Source organism: Marasmius oreades, chromosome 2 (assembly GCF_018924745.1).
Source record: "Marasmius oreades isolate 03SP1 chromosome 2, whole genome shotgun sequence".
NCBI classification, from domain to species: domain Eukaryota; kingdom Fungi; phylum Basidiomycota; class Agaricomycetes; order Agaricales; family Marasmiaceae; genus Marasmius; species Marasmius oreades.
The window spans coordinates 3,823,042-3,844,203 of NC_057324.1; the positions used below are offsets into that span (position 1 = coordinate 3,823,042).

General features: G+C 45.8%; 3 protein-coding genes across 3 annotated transcripts; 2 read left to right on the top strand and 1 right to left on the bottom strand.

The window, feature by feature from the left end:
* The first annotated feature begins 11,587 nt into the window (after positions 1-11,587).
* Positions 11,588-15,269, top strand: E1B28_004999 (uncharacterized protein). The gene is made up of 11 exons (XM_043149537.1): positions 11,588-12,108; positions 12,164-12,249; positions 12,304-12,396; positions 12,454-12,646; positions 12,703-12,844; positions 12,909-13,087; positions 13,152-13,918; positions 13,984-14,134; positions 14,198-14,296; positions 14,383-14,975; positions 15,036-15,269. The coding sequence occupies exons 1-11, from the start codon at positions 11,786-11,788 to the stop codon at positions 15,107-15,109; spliced, it is 2,700 nt and encodes an 899-aa protein (XP_043014143.1). The 5' UTR covers positions 11,588-11,785; the 3' UTR covers positions 15,110-15,269.
* Positions 15,270-16,000: 731 nt separating this feature from the next.
* Positions 16,001-19,603, top strand: E1B28_005000 (uncharacterized protein). The gene is made up of 12 exons (XM_043149538.1): positions 16,001-16,087; positions 16,182-16,482; positions 16,567-16,722; positions 16,775-16,945; positions 17,001-17,150; positions 17,198-17,353; positions 17,422-17,622; positions 17,679-17,726; positions 17,783-17,932; positions 17,994-18,064; positions 18,135-18,854; positions 18,914-19,603. Exons 2-12 carry the CDS (start codon positions 16,240-16,242, stop codon positions 19,005-19,007), a joined length of 2,160 nt encoding a protein of 719 aa, XP_043014144.1. The 5' UTR covers positions 16,001-16,087; positions 16,182-16,239; the 3' UTR covers positions 19,008-19,603.
* On the bottom strand, positions 18,970-20,745 carry E1B28_005001 (uncharacterized protein). Its single transcript, XM_043149539.1, has 9 exons — positions 20,469-20,745; positions 20,364-20,416; positions 20,241-20,305; positions 20,118-20,186; positions 20,011-20,058; positions 19,885-19,953; positions 19,696-19,830; positions 19,175-19,631; positions 18,970-19,123 (listed from the first exon to the last, which is right to left on the bottom strand). The coding sequence occupies exons 1-8, from the start codon at positions 20,685-20,687 to the stop codon at positions 19,180-19,182; spliced, it is 1,110 nt and encodes a 369-aa protein (XP_043014145.1). The 5' UTR covers positions 20,688-20,745; the 3' UTR covers positions 18,970-19,123; positions 19,175-19,179.
* Between the last annotated feature and the right edge of the window lie 417 nt (positions 20,746-21,162).

Consider the following 21,162-nt stretch of genomic DNA (forward strand, 5'->3'; position numbering starts at 1 on the left):
GACACGAAAACTAAGTCCTCAGCGGACACGAACGCTAAGACCCTCGACAGATCACAAAACAGTAATCAAGACCTTGGCAGCCTATGGACAGATAGTTCTCAAGTTTTGACCTCAACAGTCTTGCATGGTTCAAATCAAATCTTATCGTTTCACTGTACAAAGACAGGGCAAATCTCTCTATTGGGTGTCAAGAGCAGTTACTCATGGGCAACCCACTCAGGACTTTCCTACACACAGGTAGTACTTACTTATCTATGGATACATGAGCTGCTTTTATACTACTTCTACGCCAGCTTGGTAATTCTATCCCTACTTGTTTCATCTCTAAAAATAATGCACTGTAGCTACGAATCCATGCGGAATCTTATTGCTAGCGACTGCTACATGTGCAGAATCTCGTCTACGGAGCTTTTCCGTATTTGAATCATATGTTTTGGACCAATCTGGACCGCTCTTCATTCTTGTTTCAGCATGTAGAATGGACCTACATAGGCGTACCATATAGTATTTCCTGCCTACGGACCTTATCCCGCATTTCGACATTATCAATTCATATGGACTTTGTGTGTCCAAGTAGTTCCAGCATATGGATCCAGAGTTCTGAATTGCTGTAGCACATGAACAGCGCGGACTCCAAGATCCGTTGTTCATTCCTGCCTGGTTCCTAGGTACTCTATCTGTGATCTGGGATCTGTATCATGTCTTTTTGTCTTTTCCTCAGATTAGGACTCGATCTACAGTCATATCAAATTTCTCCTAGTCTGTGTGGTCTTATGTCCAATTTCTTGTCAACTAAATCCCCCGTAGAAGTAGGTACTCCTAGTATGAAGGTCTTTTGACTCTATTAAGTTTTGCTACGAACGGTTCTGTGAAGACTACAAGTCTTCTAATAGTACAGTCCCTTGATATGCCAGTGCATGGTAAAATGTAGAGAGTAGAACTTGGTGAATTACCGCTTAAGTCCTCTGCTTATAGTGTTCTACAGGTTTTGAATGGTCATACAGTTTTCTGACACGATCTACAGCTCTCTCTAACTGGTCTAGCTGCACCTATGGCACATTCTACTAGTGGCACTAGCTTTAACTAGCAATTCAGGCTCACTCTAGTTCTTAATATGATAAATATCACTCCATAGCACTGTTTAAAGTGCAAAAAGAACCGTGTAGCATAGTCAACTAAGTCGCATTAGTGCATGGAATCTGATCCTCAATCCTATCCGAGAGCGCTAGCTCTCTCCGACCTGTCCGAAGACAGTCTTTTTCTGATGTTTGCACATGTTCGGACACCTCTCCGATCGCTCGCACTCGACTTCACCTCGTCCTTGGTCTTGAGCATGTGTTTTACTTCTTTCCGTAGCATCCGCTCAGTCCGTATGAACCGCTAGCGCTCAACACTTCGGCGCGCCCTTCTCTAAGTCCATCTTTGTTCGAGAGTGTTCACTCTCTCTTTAGCAGTCTGTTCTAAGACTTCATCCCTCTTAGCTACGAGTCCAGTACTGAAGCATAAGCCTCAACCTAATATCCCTTAATCACTTTGTGCATAATAGAGTACAGAGAGTGGTCTTTCTGAATAGTGACCGCTCATGTAGTGTCTTACAGTCTTCAGGCTAGCTCTACGGGATGCTCTCTAGCTGTTTCTCAGCTGTACTAGTGTACTCTTTTAGCGGCCATAAGCTTTAACTAGCAGCTTGGGCTCATTCTAGTCCTCATACGATGTCTATATCGTTCCAAAACATTTAGTATATGTGCTGAAATGGACATAATGTAGCATAGATGTCAAAAGTCACATTAGCATCCCTGCACCCATCCTGGTCGTCGAGAGCGAGCGCAAGCACTTGCTCAACGGGTACATCTTCCTCCTTTGTGGATGACTTGTTACCAGTACTCACTGCAGTTTATTTAGCTTGAAAACGATTCGGACGGCGAACATGAAAGTTTGGAGGTCGAGTTTGTTGACGAAGCCCCGCAGGGTTCTTGTAAGAAAGCATCATGAGGAACAGGGAAAGGGAAAGCAGGTGCAGGTGTAAAGTCCAAAAGGACCAAGGACCCACTGACACTCGAAGAAGCAAAGCAACTCGAGGTGTCGACTTGTGCCCCACCCAACAACTGGGCCAACTGCACTGCTTTCCTAACCGTGCCTCCTAGCGATACCACAATTCCTCCTTAACCTGATGTGAAGGGTATAAAAGCGCTGGATCCTCAAGGGCGTACTCGCCGGTAAGAATATTCCAGCTTAGTACTTCTGGAGTCCCTTTACTTACACCTCTTCCTCGTCTTCTAGCATCCTTGCTCGACAACAACGTCCTCCGACGATGGCCCTTCGAGACCCTCAGTCATTCTTCGCTTCGAGTCCCGCTACGATTCCCTTGCTGAAACACTACTTGACGGCGATCCGCAATTTTTGGCCAAACCTTCAACCTGGTGTAACATACTTGTTCCCCAGGAATCCTTGTGATGGTTGCGTGTCGTGTGGACATTCTTGTATGGTGGAACGCAAGTATTGGAACTGGTGGGTAGTCCGGTCCTCCCGCATTGGTTGCTTGAGCTGCCGGTGGCATCTCAACAACCAGTACTCATGCTGCCTTCGAGCGAATGCAGACCCTCAATTTCTGTCATATATGTTTGATGGTGTAACTTTCGTTCCCTTTCACCACCAACAGCCTTTCATTGCGCCATCCAACAACAATGAAAGTCCGAGGTCAGATCAATTCGCTTTCTTGGATGCAGGCATCGCGTCGGCAGGGGTTACTTTGACTAGCAGGTCATCTTGATCAGGTTTTCGGAATTCGGGACTTGTGTCGGAAACCCTAGGCAAGGGTAATTTTGTATTTATGATTTTTTATATTTTGTTTGATGTAGCGGTACTCTCTGTTGTAGAGTAAAATTTGTATTCCTCCTTGTACCATTAAATCGAGAGTATGGTACTCCATGATCGGTACTCCGCCACGTGATTTTGTAAGGCACTAAAGAGACGCTTTCTCATAGCAGTACTCCTAGCTCAAAACCGTACTCTGGGTGATTCTGCAGTAAATCAAATACTGGGTAATCTCCTTCTTCCAAACTTGTGGGCAATGATTGCCGTTGCTCCCACCTCCATGGCATAGCTAATGGTCTTCCATACCACAGTGACATCTTACTGAGAACTCTCTCTATTGTCCCAGAAATGCCTGAAGTAAAACCAGTAAGGTTACTACTTCCCAAACATCACACTGAAGCGTTCTCAATGTTGATTAAATTCCATTTCCACAAGCAACAGCGGTTCTCGGAGTATGAAAACCATAAGTACCGAAGTACTGTAGGCGTCAGGTTCGGTTTTTGTGTAAGCTATCACCGTACCCCTGATTGACGTGGTACTCCGATCACTAACATGTTGGCGGATGAAATTAACTTCCGTATTCTTGAACTAAGTTCTTGATGTTGACAGTGTTCAGCTCATAATCAAGCAGGAAAACTAAGCCCAGTCCTTGACTTCTGATACATGAACAATCCTAAACCATTTGCCATCACGGTGGATCATAGAATGCGAAATGCATCCTGTATGACTTCTCCATTAACCGGAGTAAAGTCCTAAGAGGACATCCGTACTCCTCTTGTTCTAACTTCGGAAAGAGTCTAATAACTCAGTTGACCTATCCTAAATCGACTATGGAGTGACTGTTTGCGAAGGAACATGTATTCGTTGTGACTTGTGACAATGACAAGAGATGATGGTCCATAGTGTCGAGCTGGTAATTCTTCACCTGGGTAATACCATTCTTGCTACTTGGATGACTTGAAGGCGCTATCGGTAATTCCTCCAAGTGTAATGTAGTGGATAGTAAGGAAAGTGCTGAAAGGATTAAATGAACAAGGGTGGACAACTGATCGTCTTCGCGCTATCCTGAGTGACCTCAAGAATTTGATCTAATGTCAGGAGGGTGAACCACCTATGCATATGCCAGGCCTCGAGCCCTGACACTGAGGATAGCATACACCAAAAACAACACCCACATAGGGCGTACTCCGAGGGGTACCAAACCCCGGTACTCTGACCTACTACAAGATCGTACTCCAGACTAATGCTGGCGGACCATCCTATGTGCCTATCGGCAATAGAGGATGACAAGAGCTGGCAACCAAGGAGAATGAATAATGATGATGTCCAGTATCGTGAATATCTGTGAATCGTGTGGTGAGCCATACAATGAACCGTACTCCTATAACAAGAGTAGACCTTCAGTGATGAGAGCGTCCTATAATGAGGACCATACCCTCATAGGTCAGTACTCCAATGACAACGAGAGCATATGATAGACGGTACCCAACGTACACCAGTGTAGTGTACCACATACCTGTAACCTAGTCCATGCATACCCCATCCTGTACTCTAACACCAGAGAAGGGACTCTAGGACGAGTCCAGACTACGATTAGACGGCGAGTCCCCTAATAAAGGCGACCTGGGCGATGTCGAGCAACAGAGTGAATGGGGCAGAGGCAAAAGGTAAGGCTAGGAAAGGATATAAAGGAGGACAAAGGATAAAGGACAAAGGACAAAGAAGATCAAATTCTAGGGAAATATCTACCACTAAGTACTCCTTATATATCTATCTAGTAGAAAGGGTTGTACTCCTATACCGATGACCCCTTCTCTAAGATTAGGAGTACTCTCCTATGAATCAACATCTTTCACATGCTATCTCCCTTGATCGTACACCAAGTCCAACCGCAGTTGACCGTATAGGAGGAAAAGTCGGCGGCAGGTATTACCACTGGTTCAGTTCATGACACGGTGGATTATATTGAAAGGCACTTTCTAAGGAAGGCGGACTGGGAAATTTCAGGTCAGAGTGGGCCAGAACCCCGTCTCCAAGATCATTGATGTCCTTCAATGCTGGCACGTCCAATGGTTCTATACTGCTAAATTCGGTTAATTCAGAAGGATCCCTTGGTCTAGAGCGGTGTCCGTTGGGTGGTCCTCCATAATGTCTTCTGACTGCCTCTATCGTGGATCAGATCGAAGCATTCGCAGCTCCTGTAGGAATTGGACTAATCTGACTGAGGAAATGGGAATGCTCAGGAAAAATGGGTGGCCAGCCTGCTCGTGTAGCAGGGTATCCCATTCGAAAGTAGATGGGACGGTCCATTTGTTCGGTTTGGGCCAGCACATAAATATCGGCTCCCCACCAGTAGACGGGTGCTATAAGAATGGCTCTCTCAGAGGCTCCCTTGAGTCCCAGCATGGCTGTTCCAAAAGTGACCATATGGTTGGAGATATGTCCTTTCATTGCGTACACAGGAACATGGCGGACGGCTTCTGGACAACTGTCGGGGGAACAAAGTTCCCAACAATAAGGAAGGAGGTGCGTATTTAGTGAGGAAAAGGCGGGGTTCTTAGCATATTTGATGCATCGGTGTGGTAGGGTGCACTGAAGCACTCTCCAATTTTTCAGTTTTCTTTATTTCTTCTTTTCTTCAGTTATATTCTCTCTCGGTCATTGACAGTTTGTTCAGATATAGATAACAGTCTCTTTTGTATTTCACTTCAAGCCAGTCAAAGCCAATCCTACACCAGATCCACCCTCCCCTTCGTTGCTGCACCACTGCTTGAGCAGCATTCCTCGTTGCCTCCCGAGTAGAACGCGCCTTGCAGTGAGGGAGACCTTGCCCACCTCCATGCGCACGATTGTAGACGTCAGAGGTAACGGTGACAGTGGCGGTGAAGTGGAGGCTGTGCTCTTTCTTTTTTAGTATAGCTCTGTCTAGATAGTGTAGTGCGTCGCATCGTGTCAATCAATCCTTTCCTTTCCCTCTTACTACCATCATCCCTCTGGCCGTCAGGTCTCTTGAATCAAGTTTGCCTCAAGTTTGCCTCAAGTTACCCTCAAGTTAACCAAGTTTAATCAAGTTATAAGTAGTTGAATTATGCTAAGTTTTCATATTGACAGTTTTTAAAACTCTCTCTACATTTTTGTTACTATCTCTACTACGGTTGAGATAGTCTCTATACTTCCACTCCGGTAGAAGATTTAGAATTTCTTTCTTTTTATTATACCATTTCGACTTCGAGATGTACCCTCATTCTAACACTGTCCAACTGCTTTCCCTAGGTCCCCGAGTAGCCCAATATTTCCTTCTTCATCAGTAGCCATGAATTCAGGACAAAGTGACAGAATACGGTAAGAGTCATGTAGGATCAGCGAAGAGGAAGCGGTTCAGTTGCATGGGATCGTAAAAATGGTCAGTAGTATGTTGTTTGCAGTAGGTAATAACACATTCCAAAAGATGATGTAGTTCTTTGCCTGTGCACTGGATTTTGCACTGGCTAAGATCTACTGTTCCGTGACCAGAAGGATATTTGTAGTGGGAGAGAAGGCTACTCATAAGGAAGAAGAATTTTTGGCGCAAGTTCTGGGGGAAGTAGAAATTTTTAGTTTTGTGGGGGGGGTCAAACGAGAGTTTTTAAATGGTTTTCTGATCTCCAATTTTCTTTATTGGTCCTCCTCCCCTAACCACCCCATTTGCATGAACCAATGGTTGCGTTTGATGTATGGCATAATCCTGTATTCAGCCACTGAAATGGCAAATTCCGAACCGTCCAGTTCTTTGAGCTTGTAAGCCTCTCCTTGGGTCTGGCGAATGACTTCAAAGAGCCCCAAGTAATGAGGTTGTTCCTTCATGCCTATATTTTGGTCAGCCTCCGAGTTTCTTACTAGGACCAGCTCTCCTGGTCTATACTCCCAGGGAATAAGTCTTTTTGCAAACCTCCTTTCGAAATGGGCCTTTGAAGAAAACTGACTTTTTCTAAGAGTTTCTGCTACCTTTGCTAAGTCAGTAGGGTGTCTGTGCAACTATCGTATCCTTAAAATAAGCAATTCCTCTGTTGAAATCCCAGAATAGAAACCTTCCGCCAGAAAGGTAGCTTCGAATAAGTCGAATGGGAGTAAAGTGTCGGCTGCGTGAAGTAAGTGGTAAGGTGAAAACCCGGTAGATTGGTGGACGGTAATTCAATCCATGAACACTGCTTCAGCCAAATGCCTGGGCCACTGAGTGATATTATTGGTACAAGTTTTTAGTAATGCCTCCCTCAAGGTAAAATGTCCCTGCTCCACTACTCCATTTGCATGTTTTTTGTAGAAAGATATTTGCACCTGAGGGACCCCCAGTTGTTTCATGAGGTTGTCAAAAGCTCCCTTTACTTCTGATCCATTGTCAGTGACTACTTGAATAGGTGTTCCGTTATCGCGCTGAAAATTGGATTTAACTTTAAACTGCATATTTTTAATCATTTTAATAACATTTGAGTTATAAAATAAGGGAATGTAGGACTAGGGTGAGCTTGAACTACTAGTCAAAGCACAAGCCTCTACATGAGACTTTAGCAGTACGAAAAGTATAGAAATAGAAAGATGAGAGACTTCACGAGGTTTCGAAAATGGTAGAAACTTCAAGAAGCAGCCTCTTAAAAACCTTCATATTTTGAATAGAAGGCCTCGTCTTACTTGCGGAATGCTTGGGGCAAACATAGGGACTTTATTGAACACTTTACTTTGACTTCACAAAGTATTGTTGGACAACTCAGACTTAAAGGAATTAACGAAGGATATATCGGACAAAGGACCTACATGTGGACTTAGGATAGAAATATCCGGCGACCATGAAGTCATAGGAAAAGGAAAGGATTACAACATTCCGAAATAAAGGAAACCCAGACCTCACGAGGTTGACATGACGGTTGTTACTGGAGACAGGAACACAGGAAATATGTCATGGATGGTGACTGGTTCTTTTCCTTATTTAGAGGACATCAGGACGATGGTGACATAGGAGATATGTTTCCAAGGATATGTGGGCAACTTGGGGACCTCGGGAAGTCTAGGCTCTGTCATTGTAACATGGATACTGACAGGGGACTCTTGGCTTATTATTTTATTCATGGTTTCTGGCACAATCTCTTGTATTATACCTGATTAGGCGAGTTTCTGTTCGACTGAAAGGGATTTTATTATTATTCTCAAGTTTACTACATATCTTGGATTTTTATTATTTTTATTTTGAAAAGTGTATATAAGGAGGGAGGGTAGCAGGAAATTTCCCTCCAGCAGCCTACAAGCAGAGACGCAGTTCACCTACTAGGACTAGCTCAAGAATTTTACCTTTGCCCCTCACTTCGTTGAAGTTTGGTGTTCTGTGTTTTGTTTGGATTGATTTGGACTTTTTGCAATTTGGATTTGATTGGATTGTTATTGTTATTGAACTTGGATTTTGAAGTCAATTTGGACTTATATTGAATTGGAATTGCATTTGGACTTGATCAGAAATTTGAACTTGAACTTCGCAAAGTCTTGAGAAAAGCTTTGTTGAATCCTTATTGTTGAAATATTGAACTAGTGTTTTGTCTTGTCATTTGATAAGAAGGAATAGAACCTTGATTGAACTTTAAAGACCAGAATAACCCTATATTCTCTCTTTCTTAGTGCCTCTTAGTGCAAACTAAAGCCTTAGAATACCGACCTCCACCCCATACTCTAAGAACACTCTTTTGGTGTGGTTGGTTTGTGCACTTCGTGCTTGAGGTGTGTTTTCCAGTCCCATTTGTAGAGCGTTCCAAGTGTTATTATCTGGTGACCACCGCAGGGGGTGGTATTACTAAGAAACAAAGGATTCTTGAAACTGTACACTTTGAAGAAGTTCGCTTCTAAGAAGTACAATTGTTCATTTGGTTGAGATCAAACCAAAGTACTTGTCAAAATTGCACCCAGATCTAAAAAGACAGATCAAGGAAAAGCAGTTAGCACTTCGCGAATGAGATCAACGCAGACTTTGAGCACTGCAGGACACTTAGAATTGACTAAACATCGAATTTCTAAGATCCAACAGGAACAGGAGTTAGAAAAGCAAGTTGCTCTTCTAAAGGAAAATATACAATTGCAACAAGAGATTAATAGTCTCAGACTTGCTGCACTCAAGGATAGAACGTTAGTTGGAGTAACTACTTCGGCTGTATCTATTTTTGAAAGGATAAGGAACTTCAGCAAAGAAACCGAAAACCCAGGAAACTCTTCAACAGAAGTTAGAGAAGGAACACCGGAACCACTGGTACCTCCTGCGAATACTCCAGTTTCAGAACCGGAATATTTTACGGATCCCTTTCAAACTTTTGCAGAAGACTTAGATTTAGACTTGAATTTATTGAGTAGAGCAAATATGCCAAACTCACTACATTCAGAAGGACCAAACCCACAGGAAAGTGTGGGTAAACCAGTGAAACAGTCATGGATGGACCTCTCGGCAGAAGCCAGAGAAGTCTTGAAAGGAGACAAACACAAAATGAGATTGCATGTCTTTAACAAAGACCGACCGGAAACATTCAAAGCATGGTTGACTTCGCTAGAAGATTATTTTTGATGGAATAATATCGAAAATGATGAGGCAAAAATCAACATCGCGATGATGCAGATGGACTTTGTCATGAACTGAACCAGGAGTAGTACCTGCCTCCGACTTTTTCCTCCTATACGGTCGACTGCAGTTGGACTCGGCGTATGATCAAGGGAGATTTCATGTGAAAGATGTTGATTCATAGGAGAGTACTCCTAATCTTAGAGAAGGGGTCATCAGTATAGGAGTACAACCCTTTCTACTAGATAGGTATATAAGGAGTACTTAGTGGTAGATATTTCCCTAGAATTTGATCTTCTTTGTCCCTCATCCTTTATCCTTTCCTATCCTTACCTTTGCCTCTGCCCTATTCACTCTGTCACTTGACGTCGCCCAGGTCACCTTTATTAGGGGACTCGCCATCTAATCGCAGTCCGGACTCGTCCTAGAGTCCCTCCTCCGGTGACAGAGTACAGGATGGGGTACGCATGGACTAGGTTATAGGTATGTGGTACACTACACTGGTGTACGTTGGGTACCGTCTATCATATGCTCTTGTTGTCATTGGAGTACCGACTTGTGAGGGTACAGTCCTCATCATAGGACACTCTCACCGCCAAAGGTCTGCTCTCATTATAGGAGTACAGTTTGTTGTACGGCTCACCACACAATTCACGGATATTCACGATACCGGACATCATCATTATTCATTCCCCTTGGTCACCAGCCCTGGTCATCCTCTATTGCTGATAGGCCCGTAGGATGGTCTGCCAGCATTAGTCTGGAGTACGATCTTGTAGTAGGTCGGAGGACCAGAGTTTGGTACCCCTCGGAGTACGCCCTATGTGGGTGTTGGGTTGTTTTAGGCATATGCTATCCTCAGTGTCAGGGCTCGAGGCCCAGCATATGCATAGGCAGTTCACCCTCCTGACAGACTTGTCCACTCGAGAACTTCTCGAAGATGTCATTACTTCAGCAAGAGGTTATGACTGGGAGTTGTTCAAGGACGAGTTGCTACAGGAATTTCCTGAAGCACAGGATAGGAAGATTGGTTCGAGAGAACGTCTCCTTGCAGTCTGTGAACGCGCGAAGTACATTCCATTCAGTCATACGTCGAAGTTAGCGGCGTTTAACAGAGAATTCAATTTAGAATCAAAGAAGTTGAAGAATACTGTACCACCGTTGATAACGAATATTGACTTAGTCTCATATTACTTGAATACATTGGAACCACAATTTGCAGATGAGATTAGAAAGCATTTAGTAGCGAAAGCTATGTCAGAAATGCAAAAGGGACACTGACATTCGAGAGAAACTCAAGAAGCGTCAGGACCCTTGGACAATCGATGAAGTCCAGGAAGCTGCTATTACAATGTCAGCTACCATGGTTCAAAGTGTTTATGCATCAGGACTTGGAGTTTCAGGATGAGATACTTATTCAGGTGTCTCTCCAGAAGGATTAAATCAAGAGGTGTTCAATCCAAAAATTTTACATATGAGGTTCCTACATAGACATAAGGACCCCCCTCCCCCCTCCCCCCCCCCTGCACCTTCCCAATATGGAAATTTTTAATTACAAAATTCCTGGTACGACCAATTTCCCATGTTATATTCCTATATTTGGTGTGTCATTCTCACTTTCTCCTCTGCCTTGCTGCCTCTCCTTGACAAAAATACTTTCCTATGTAGACCACAGCAGCACAGATGATACTATAGTAGGTAGCCTTCAAAAGTATTAATAATCTCAGCAGAAACATATGATGGAGATGGTACCTTTTTTTAGCCTTTGCATGCATGAAGAAACAAAATGATCGATTTTTTCAGTCTGATCTAATATGAGACTTGGCTAAATAAGGAAATTTCTACTGCCACAACTGGGGGAAAGTGCATTTACTGTTTAAAACAATAATTTGGATCACACACACTGATTTGAGGTAGTATCGCATCATTTTATGGGTGGATGTACCTTTCAACCATAAGGTCCTCGAGGCCCCCCCCCCTCCCCCTACCCCGTGTCTCGGAATTTGCTGGTGAACACCTCTTGGATTAAATAGACTTTATGGTGTAAAACAGACAGCAGATCAGTATGTTTGTCCTCCAATTCCGGAGACTCAGGAAAGGAAAATAAAGGATGAATGGGAGTATAAAGTATCAGTGTCGATGGACACATACAATGTGAAACTTCGCGAACTTGGACATCAAGTTTCCGAGCTTGAACTGCCCAAATACCGAGTCGTACGCTGTCACGTGACCAGTTACTCTACTTCAACTCCCACCACCGTTACCAGTTTTCCCCACTCCGTCTCTGGGTGTCAACGACCTAAAAGACGCGTTCAGGGTTCAATAGCGATCTTTGTGTCAGTATAGTGAGAGACAAGTGGCACTCAGGTGTAACCCGACTCACTACGATATAGCCGTGAGGACACGATGCATTTCACAAAGCCAGCTTGGGTGGTCCACCAAGACCCCGCTGCTCGAGCAGATTCTACAAAACGGCTCTCCATATTCTCTATCCACGTCCATCCGGATGGGTCAAGGATAGCGACAGGTGGACTCGATGCTAAAGTTCGAATATGGAGCACGAAACCGATACTGAACCCCGCCTCCGAAAGCTCGAACAAGCCTCCAAAGTCACTTTGCACGTTGACCATGCATACAGGTCCGGTTCTTACTGTACGGTGGGCTCATTCCGGAAGGTGGCTGGCGAGTGGGAGTGACGATGAGATTGTTATGATTTGGGATTTAGACCCGTACGTTTTAACCCCTACATATCATAGGTACGATTTGGGCCTTATCTGAATGCAGGAACGCGAGGGGAAAGGTTTGGGGGTCGGATGAAGTGAATGTTGAAGGCTGGAGGCCTATGAAGCGCCTAGTTGGTCACGAAAGTGGTCAGTCTTCTTCATCCCATCCGTGGCATAGATCCTTAACTTCCGGTTCATTAGACGTTACGGACGTTGCGTGGGCTCCAGAAGACAGGTACCTTGCATCTGTTGGTTTAGATTCGAAAGTATTCATCTGGTGCGGCTTCACACTAGGTGTGTTCAGAGTCATTCTCTCCCATTCTCTCTCACCACCAACGCTGACGAGCCCAGAAAGACTGCGGAAGTTAGACCAACATCAAGGATTCGTTAAAGGCGTATGCTGGGATCCCGTTGGGGAGTTTCTTGCAACGCAATCGGACGACCGAAGCGTGAAAATTTGGCGCACAGGTGACTGGTCCCTCGAGGCCGAGGTCACCAAACCTTTCGAAGATTCCCCGGGCAGCACGTTCTTCCGTCGTCTGAGGTATGGGGTTCCTTTGTTTCACGTTTCATTCTTTATCTGATGCTAATCTGATGCAGCTGGTCGCCAGATGGGGCGCATATTACCGCCTCCAACGCGACAAACAATCGGGGCTTTGTCTTTATCGCAGCCGTCATCACGCGTGGTTCTTGGACTTCGGAAATCAGTCTTGTGGGTCATGAGAATACGATAGAGGTCGCGGTATGTCTTCTTTCATATTCTGACTCTCAGACCTTGCCCGCCGTTCTGACTTCTGGATATTCAGTCGTATAACCCCCATATCTTCCTACGAAATCCTTCCGCTCCGGTAGCAACATCGAACATATGCTCTGTTGTTGCCTTAGGTGCAGATGATCGATCAGTTTCCGTATGGCAAACCAAGTCGGCAAGACCTCTCATTGTAGCGAAAGAAGTGTTTGAAAGACAAATTATGGATTTGAGCTGGTTTGTGCCTTACTCTGAGTCTTTTTTCTTTGCATCGCTTATTCCTTTGTCAAAATAAAACCAGGTCATGGGACGGTATGACCCTATATGCCGCATCTTCCGATGGTACTATCGCGGTCTTCGATTTCGAACCTGACGAACTAGAAGGACTCGCCCCCCATTCCGTGCAAGAAACATATCTATCGAAGTTTGGATTTTCACCGCCCCCTCTACCTTCAAACTATTCACACACGGCGGCCTCTACTGGCACCACGGAGTCGCAGATAGAGTTTGAGAACCATATCCATAACGAACCTGAACGCGTCAATACACTTGTGGTCAAGAAGAAATCAGCAAAGGACAAGAAGCGCTCAACTGTGAGGATGAGCATGCGAGACATTCCTACGTCTGGGGCGCACGGTGATAACGCTAAGGGAGGGCTGGACAGAATCGGTGTCACTTCCAGTTCATCTAGAAATGCCAATACCTTTCCTGTTCCCGACGAGCAGCCGTATGAGCCTTCTGGTTGGGGAATGAAAATGGATGTTGATGTTGATATGGGGATGGGGAGGGGGGTGCTTATCGATTCGATTGCAGAAGGGAGTGGCAATAGCCGGAAGAGGAAAGCCGAGGAGGAGCTGGTTAGTGGAAGGTATAGGACTCTCGGGGGGGATAGACCGCGAGATTTTGGACCTGTGAAAGAGATCTCTTGCTCTGACGGTATGCCAATCATGGGTTTCGGGGGTGGTCCTATGGCGAACCTACCGATACCAGCCACTATGACAAGGGTGACCGCGGAAGTAGACGGAAGTGAGGATGTGTTTGAAGCTATCAATGCAGAGATGGATGAGGGTGAGAAAGAAAATTCTTGTCGTACGAATACCCCCTTCTTTGTTGACGTCGCGTATCTTTTCCAGATCAGACGGAGGTAATGTTGATCAGTGGGAAACAAACCAAGTGGTTGGACTATCTGCCGTCGCCGGTTTTAGCTGCCAGGGCCACTTCGACATTTTGTGCCGCTGCGATGCAAGATGGTTCGGTTAACGTGTATTCTCACACGGGAAGGCGGTAAGTAGCGCAGAAAATTCTGCGGGTCGTTCTTTTGTCACTGATTCAATATGGACCCCAAAGATTGATGCCTACGCTCGCACTTGGTTCTCCTTGCTCCGTTATTGATGGAAATAAGAACTGTCTGTTGGTCATAACTCAATCCGGACAACTGTATTCATGGTGAGTTGATCCAGTCTCGGTTACGTCTTTTTTCTTTCTCGCGTCCGTTTTTCTTCTTTTCGCTGACCACGCGCATTCCATCGCAGGCGTGTCAACAAAAATACTGCATTCTTCCCCTCGATCTCCGTTCTTCCTCTCTTATCATCTCCCAATTACACAATTACCTCCGCGATGGTCCGCCCCAATGGGACCCCGATAGTTAACTGTTCAAACGGTTCCGTCTTTTCCTACGACCCCCAATTGACCACGTGGGTCAGATTGAGCGAGAAGTGGTGGTCAGAATCTGATGTCTGGCAGGGTCGTCAGCGGACGAGTACGAATGGCCAGCACAACAAGGGGGTTATAGCTGCTATTGAAGGCAGCGTCTCGGCAGGACCAGATGAGAAGATCGCAGTGGAATCGCGTCCGGAGTGGTGGACTACTGCATTAACGCTAGGTCATTTGGAGACCAGGATGCATGCCGCCAGGTTATTGGATAGTCCTGCAGACTACAAGCAAGCGTTAATACTCTACTCGAAGAAGATCGCGGACGAAGGGTTCAGGTCAAAAGCCGAAGAACTGATCAAGGAACTTTTTGGCCCGATATACTGGCGCCCAGGAGAGGATCGGGATAGTTGGTCTCCAAACGTTGTAGGCCTAGCGAAAAGGGACCTCTTGAAGGAAGTTCTGACGCAGTTTGGTATGTCATTTGTTAATTACCATCTTTTTGCGGGGTTAGTTTACTGATAATCATTCGTAGCCCGGAGTAAAACTTTAACGAAGCTGGCAATGGATTGGCAAGATGTATTGAAGAAATCGACGAATGAGGACTAATCTGTTTCTTTTTCATCCGACGTGTTCCATTTTGTTCTCCATTTCTCTTTGATTTTGTTGTAATATTTTGACTTCCATTATTTATTCCTTTGATATGATCCAGTGTGATGTGGCTGAGTCGGTCATAACACCTCTTCACATCCACTCTTCGGACTCCCGGAACATATCGCAATGTAGCACAAACTCGTCGTTTGATAGGTTCGGAATCCCCCCTTTCCATAACTCCAAACGGCAAGCGTATTTCGACTATTGAGGTTGACTTTCCTGTGTTCCTCACAACGCAACAGACGGTGGTCGGCTTGATAAGGTTTTTACCATCGTTGCAGGCGCCAGTATGTTATCCTCGTGCCTATCATCTAATGTTGAAACCGTTTCACAGGCACATCACCCCATTTTCCATCTTGAGAAACACTGCAAAGCGCCTCAGATTGCCAGAGATCTCCATGGGTAGTCCGAAGATTTGCAACTCTTCACATCTAAGACTACTCCCGTGGAAGGGGAGAAGACGATCTTCTTGAATTTTCAACCTAGAGAGCAGGTGCAATTGCTACCGTGCTTCCCTTGTTCACGCTCACACGACCATTGGAGGACACCGGCACGGGATTCCAGCGGCTTCCCCACAGATGAGTAGGTCCATAGCTGCTATAATGCTTTCCGTCCTTTTTAGATTTATCAGCCATAGGTTACGACTCAGAGTCGGTGAGTATTGCAAGACAAACCTGGCCTTGTAGAGTGCGTCCAACCGCGTTCTGATTTTCGTACTCCATTCGTCCCAAGAATCCCGCGCTAGTTGCTTTCTCAACTCGAAACGTGCGACGCCAGAACGTATACCCGGAAATCAGTTCATTGGCCTTCGTAACTTCACCGATTCGTCAAGTTGTGGAGGTAAAAAGAATCTGTAGGATGTGATAAAGCGGTTCAATGAGTCCGAGATCTTACCAAGGACGAGGACTGAGCAAGATTTGGTACGGGATCTGGGTCAGTTTCACGCAATCACATCCAAAACTGGAAAGTTCACCTGGGACCTTCTGTCATCTTCTCTTTTGTTGTACATTCCCCTCTGTGGTTCTAGAACAGGATTAGGTTCCGCTGAAGACTGATAATCCAGAAAGTGCACCCTTCCTCACCGAATGAACCGGCCACCGGCGCTAGAATTTTCAGCCACTTCAAGGTTTGATGAAAAACGGACACCGAACATTAAAAACTCCGGGATAGACACGGTTTATATGCATTACTCGACGGGTAGGGAATCGGGCGGAATACAGCTTGTCAAATGGAGATTTAGCACGGTCACTGATGATGACAGATCTGAGTGGCAAACACGCTGCATCCTGACACCACGAGCTTTTCGTGAGGTACATATATGCAACAATGTTCGTCGCTATTCCTCCCCACCGTTCTCTCTAACTGTCGTCTTGAATCGTTTCCTGATATCCTGCTTTTACTTGAATTTCAAGTTTCCTGCGATGTTCAAGTGTCCACAATGTCCTGACCGGAGTTTCCTTAATCCCCAATCTTTGATCGACCACCAGCGTTTTTCTACTAAGTGGCACCCTTTCTGTAAGAGCTGCGACATGTCACTCGGCAACTGCAGTCGTAGGAATTTCGAGGACGTGAGTTTTCGGACTTGTCGGCTTAACACAAGTCTAACTCCTAACTCCGTAGCATCTACGTCGTCATCGTGACACTGACGCGGAATTTAGATGCTCGACATGTTCAAGGGGGTACGCAACCAGTCGTGCCCTCGACGAACATTATCGTCAATCCCCGAACCACCCGAACTGCCCCGTCCGATCCTGTAGAAGAGGTTTTCGCAATAAGGTGACATGTGAAGAGGTGATTCTGCTTTCTGTTACATGGAACGAAGACGACTCTTACACTCCCCTTCTAGCACGTCAAACAAAGTCATCCAACCGCTGAATGTTCCTGCGGCGACCAATATTTTATAGAAGAAGGTGACCAACACCTCGAAACTTCCTCTCACCATCCCGTTTGCGCTATATGTAATATCGGCTTTGTCGATGCGGGGGCTTTATCAAAGGTGTGTGGAACTACGTGTTTAGGACATCCTCTGATATCCCTCACCAGCACGAGAACATCGCTCATAAGGAATTATTGTGCAAGCGATGCGAGAGGCATTTCATTAATCATGATGAGCTTGTACAACACTATTTAAGCTCCTTTGCTCATCCAACATGTGAAATTTGTTGTTTGGGTTTCGCCGACGACGACGTCTTTAGGCAGGTAAGTCCATATGGCATTATGTTCGTCGTCATCGAGTGGGTTGACTCACCGCCTTGACACTGCGACAGCACATTATGGTGAAACATTCGTCCTCGAAACCCACCATCCTCGTCGACGTCCCTCCCAACAACGGTAATATTCAAGCCAATATAGTTGCTCCTGGACACACGCAAGACTCAGGCGCCTGTCCTTCTGAAGCACGCACCTGGAAGCTCAATTCACGCGCGAGTAGCGTGGACATTAGTTCACCAATCGTGCGCTCCCTTTGGGTATTGTTCCCTTTTCATGGGTGAAGTAACTATTTATTGATGAAGCGTCATTGCAGGATTCCTCTTCTACTGCCAAGAATTCTGCCTATCCTTGGGAAGACGTAGTGAGTAGCTTGCGAGCGATCATGTTCATATTCTGACTCTTGTCGTTCGTTCAAAGCCAATTACCAAGGATAACACAGAAGACCGTAACATGGTATCGATGGTGGAGAGACTTATCGGCGGGGCAGACACCAAACATGACCACGAATTACCTGTAACAATATATGAAAGCGCAAGGAGTCCTATCGCATTTACTGGACTTACGAAGGTTAGTTTCTTACTGTCACTTGCCTTCAAGTTAACTTTGAAATCTTACCATTCACATCAAGTCCCTTTCTTTACACCTTCCGACTTTGAACTTCAACGATTCTTCGAGCTGTACAGCTTTCAACCCCTTTGGGTAAGCCTGTGTCGCATTTGAATCACGGCTGTATCTCATGAAGTTTTTCCCTCTCCTTTTTTTTCAACAGACCCCCCGTGTGCAGTACTCCTTCGCCGGATACCTCATCACCACAAGGACTTGCCGTCCTTCCAGTAGTGTCCCCGTTGGCTTCAACCCCAAGCGACGTCACCATGTTAGATGGTCACACTAACAGAATGGCCAACTCGACTTCCTCCACTCTGTCAACGGCGACATTCCCTTCGAAAGATGGATGGAAGACTGTCAATAGCTCTCCTATTCCCAGGCGAGATTCCACGTCCTCCATCGAAACCCGAGTCGAAAGCGTGGATTCTGGCGACCGCGGCGGCCCTGCATTCACGAAGGTAGTGACGAACGATCGCTGGAAGCTGTTTGACGACGCCATTAGCGCTTTGACGTCCCCGGCTGACACCCAAAAGCGTCATCCAGAATCAACATCCATTGACACGTCCATCGAGACTCAAGGGGATACTACATTGTATTCGCAGTCAGGCTCTGAATCTGGATCGTCAGATTCTTCACCGTTGTCCGCGACCGCGACATCACCCGATTTATCGTCAATTAGCCTATCGACGGTGGAGATGCTGATACTGGAACAAGAATTGGAGGAGCCTTTGCCGCGTCAAGCCCTGAAAATCGCGAAACGGAACGGTTCTAGCCAACCCCCGATCGAGAGGCCTCGGGAGTCCCTCGTCTATTGTCGTTTATGTGGAAGAGACCCGTGTGATGACTGTACAGCAACGCTTTGTGGTCACCTCTATTGCCGCGGGTACGTACTATTTCGTTTTGTTATGGAACAAAGGCTTACGCTTTGGTCCGATTTCCTAGATGTATAACTGAGTATGTAATAAAGACCCCTCGATGTCCCACTTGTTCTGCACCCACTTTACTGTATTGTCTATTCCGCCTTGATCTTTCTTGATATATCCCTGATACAGACGCTTTTTTCTTGATGCACGACTGAGATCGTCGTATACGACGTGCATATCTGTACACCCTCGAAGCAAGGCTTCAAGTATATAAGACTGTGTACTTATTCTGCAATCTATTGTTCAAAGCAGGAAAAACAGAAAGACCAACTCCTCTCACGGAAGTCAAGTCAGCTGATCGTTCGTCGAGTCCCCTTTCTCCTCATAAGACTCCTCCCTCCGCTCCCTCCGCTTCCTCCCAACTTCCGACTCCTTCCCAAACAACGTTGTCCTTCCCTCCAAAAATTTCAAGCACACAAGCGTCACCATAACCGCAATCCAATAGAAAACATATCCCAGAACAGTGCCCAGCGACGCATTATTTGACCAGCCAAATATGGCGTTGAACACCGACCATCCCTGACTACCAAACTTGTTGTCGGGATTGCAGCAATCGAGATGCCAAACGTTTCCACGAACATCGTAAGAGCCAGGTCCATCGCCTCCAGCATCGTCGATTTCCGCACCGAGTAAAGCATTATAGGCATGCCGTTCGAAGGAACCGATGGATCGAGAAAAGAGGCCGGCACCGATGAGGAGAAGCAGGGAGGTCAAGACGACTAAGAATATCCTGAGAGCTGAAAGTCAAAGTACAAGGTCAGGTGTGAGCATATCGAGAAGAAGAAAAGACCAAACACATACTCGCTCGGCTCGCAAACTGATAAAGCAGCCATCCGCACAGCGACCCTGCTATGAGTCCTACGATTGCAGCAATCGGGATAGAGGTGGCGGCTTGACCGAGAGCTACGCCGCCCACGAAGACGACTGCTTCCATTCCTGGCTCTCGGCCGTTAGTATGGCTTGATCTGTTAGAAACGAGAGGATACGTACCTTCACGTAATACAGTGATGAACGGTAAGATGAAGAGAGCCCATTTCCCCGTTCTAGCCTTCGCATCGGCTTTAAATGGATTACTGAACGGCCGTTGAGAATGGAGGGAAGAAAAAGGGACGGTACCTTGTTTATCGAATGCTCGCTGAAGTTTGATTCTCCATTTCGTTTTAGCTATATATAGGTCCGCTTAGTACTTGTTCGGACGACTAGCAGGATTCAAAAAAGTGCACCTCGCTCCATCTTGAGCATAGTGACACCCATAACGAATATCATGAGCGCCGCGATTAGCTCAAAAATGCCTGTCAATGGTTTGAGCTAAAGAGAATCCGGGCGTTCACCAGACAGGTAAGTACCTTCCCATAGTTCTTCTGATTTTTGCCAAAGATTTGAAGCTTTCGTGAACCATACTCCGATGAAGCTAAGTGAGAGCAACGTTTGAGGTTCTGGGAGCACTTTGGGGATAATAGAGAGCTCACGCTGCACCAATAACGAGAGCAATGAGAAAGCCAGCCGCACTCCCAAGGAAGATCTAACAAGGAGGCATCGTAACGTAGTCGATGTCTGAAAGAAAAACGACAGACCTGAATCCTCAGCTTCCTTATGAGTCGCCGTCGTTGAACTTGCTCGGAGTCGTTTGTCCCAGTATCCTCTTGATTATCGGAGGCCGCATCCGAATTTGAGGCACGTCCTTGAGCTACATGTTCTGCTAATCCAAGGAGGACAGATATAATGATGGCTGCTTCCAAGGTTTCCCGAAATACGATGAAGAATATGGGCACAGAAAAGAGGTTTTTAGCCATGATTGGCAAGAGAAAGATGGTCTGAGAGCCTGTAGGGCGGGGTTATATCAGTCCCGAATGGCATGACAAGAAGAAATCGAGATGCATGAGGGTTTGAAATTGTTACGGAAGTTCGGAAGCCATCATTTCAAAACCATCTGATAAGATTACCCGGCCTATCTGATAGCAATTTTATCAGATAGGCGGAATAATCTTGTGGAACGGAGTGATTGAAGAGTTCTTCCTCCCCCATTTTTACCGCTCTCCCATGGCTCCCTTTCTCTCATTTGTACCCTCGTATTGCTTCAAGCCCTTTCTTCCAGGTGCTACACTGGGGAGCTCGTATTGACAGCGAGCCACTCAGAAACTCCTGAGGTACTAGTAACACATCTTCCAAATCCACGGGAATTCGTCTTCCAGAACCCATCATATCGCCTTCAAGCGTAACGTTAATCCGGTCCAAATTTACCTCCTTTGGGCACGACAAAACCTGTTT

Coding starts and splice junctions, on each gene's coding strand:
- E1B28_004999 (XM_043149537.1), top strand. CDS start 11,786: ATGCATTTCACAAAGCCAGCTTGGGTGGTCCACCAAGACCCCGCTGCT. Junction 12,250..12,303: donor CCTAGTTGGTCACGAAAGTG/GTCAGTCTTCTT, acceptor CCGGTTCATTAG/ACGTTACGGACGTTGCGTGG. Junction 14,297..14,382: donor TCCGGACAACTGTATTCATG/GTGAGTTGATCC, acceptor ATTCCATCGCAG/GCGTGTCAACAAAAATACTG.
- E1B28_005000 (XM_043149538.1), top strand. CDS start 16,240: ATGAACCGGCCACCGGCGCTAGAATTTTCAGCCACTTCAAGGTTTGAT. Junction 17,151..17,197: donor ATGCGGGGGCTTTATCAAAG/GTGTGTGGAACT, acceptor ATCCCTCACCAG/CACGAGAACATCGCTCATAA. Junction 17,623..17,678: donor CAATCGTGCGCTCCCTTTGG/GTATTGTTCCCT, acceptor GCGTCATTGCAG/GATTCCTCTTCTACTGCCAA.
- E1B28_005001 (XM_043149539.1), bottom strand. CDS start 20,687: ATGGCTAAAAACCTCTTTTCTGTGCCCATATTCTTCATCGTATTTCGG. Junction 20,059..20,117: donor TATGCTCAAGATGGAGCGAG/GTGCACTTTTTT, acceptor ACCTATATATAG/CTAAAACGAAATGGAGAATC. Junction 19,831..19,884: donor CATCACTGTATTACGTGAAG/GTACGTATCCTC, acceptor GCCGAGAGCCAG/GAATGGAAGCAGTCGTCTTC.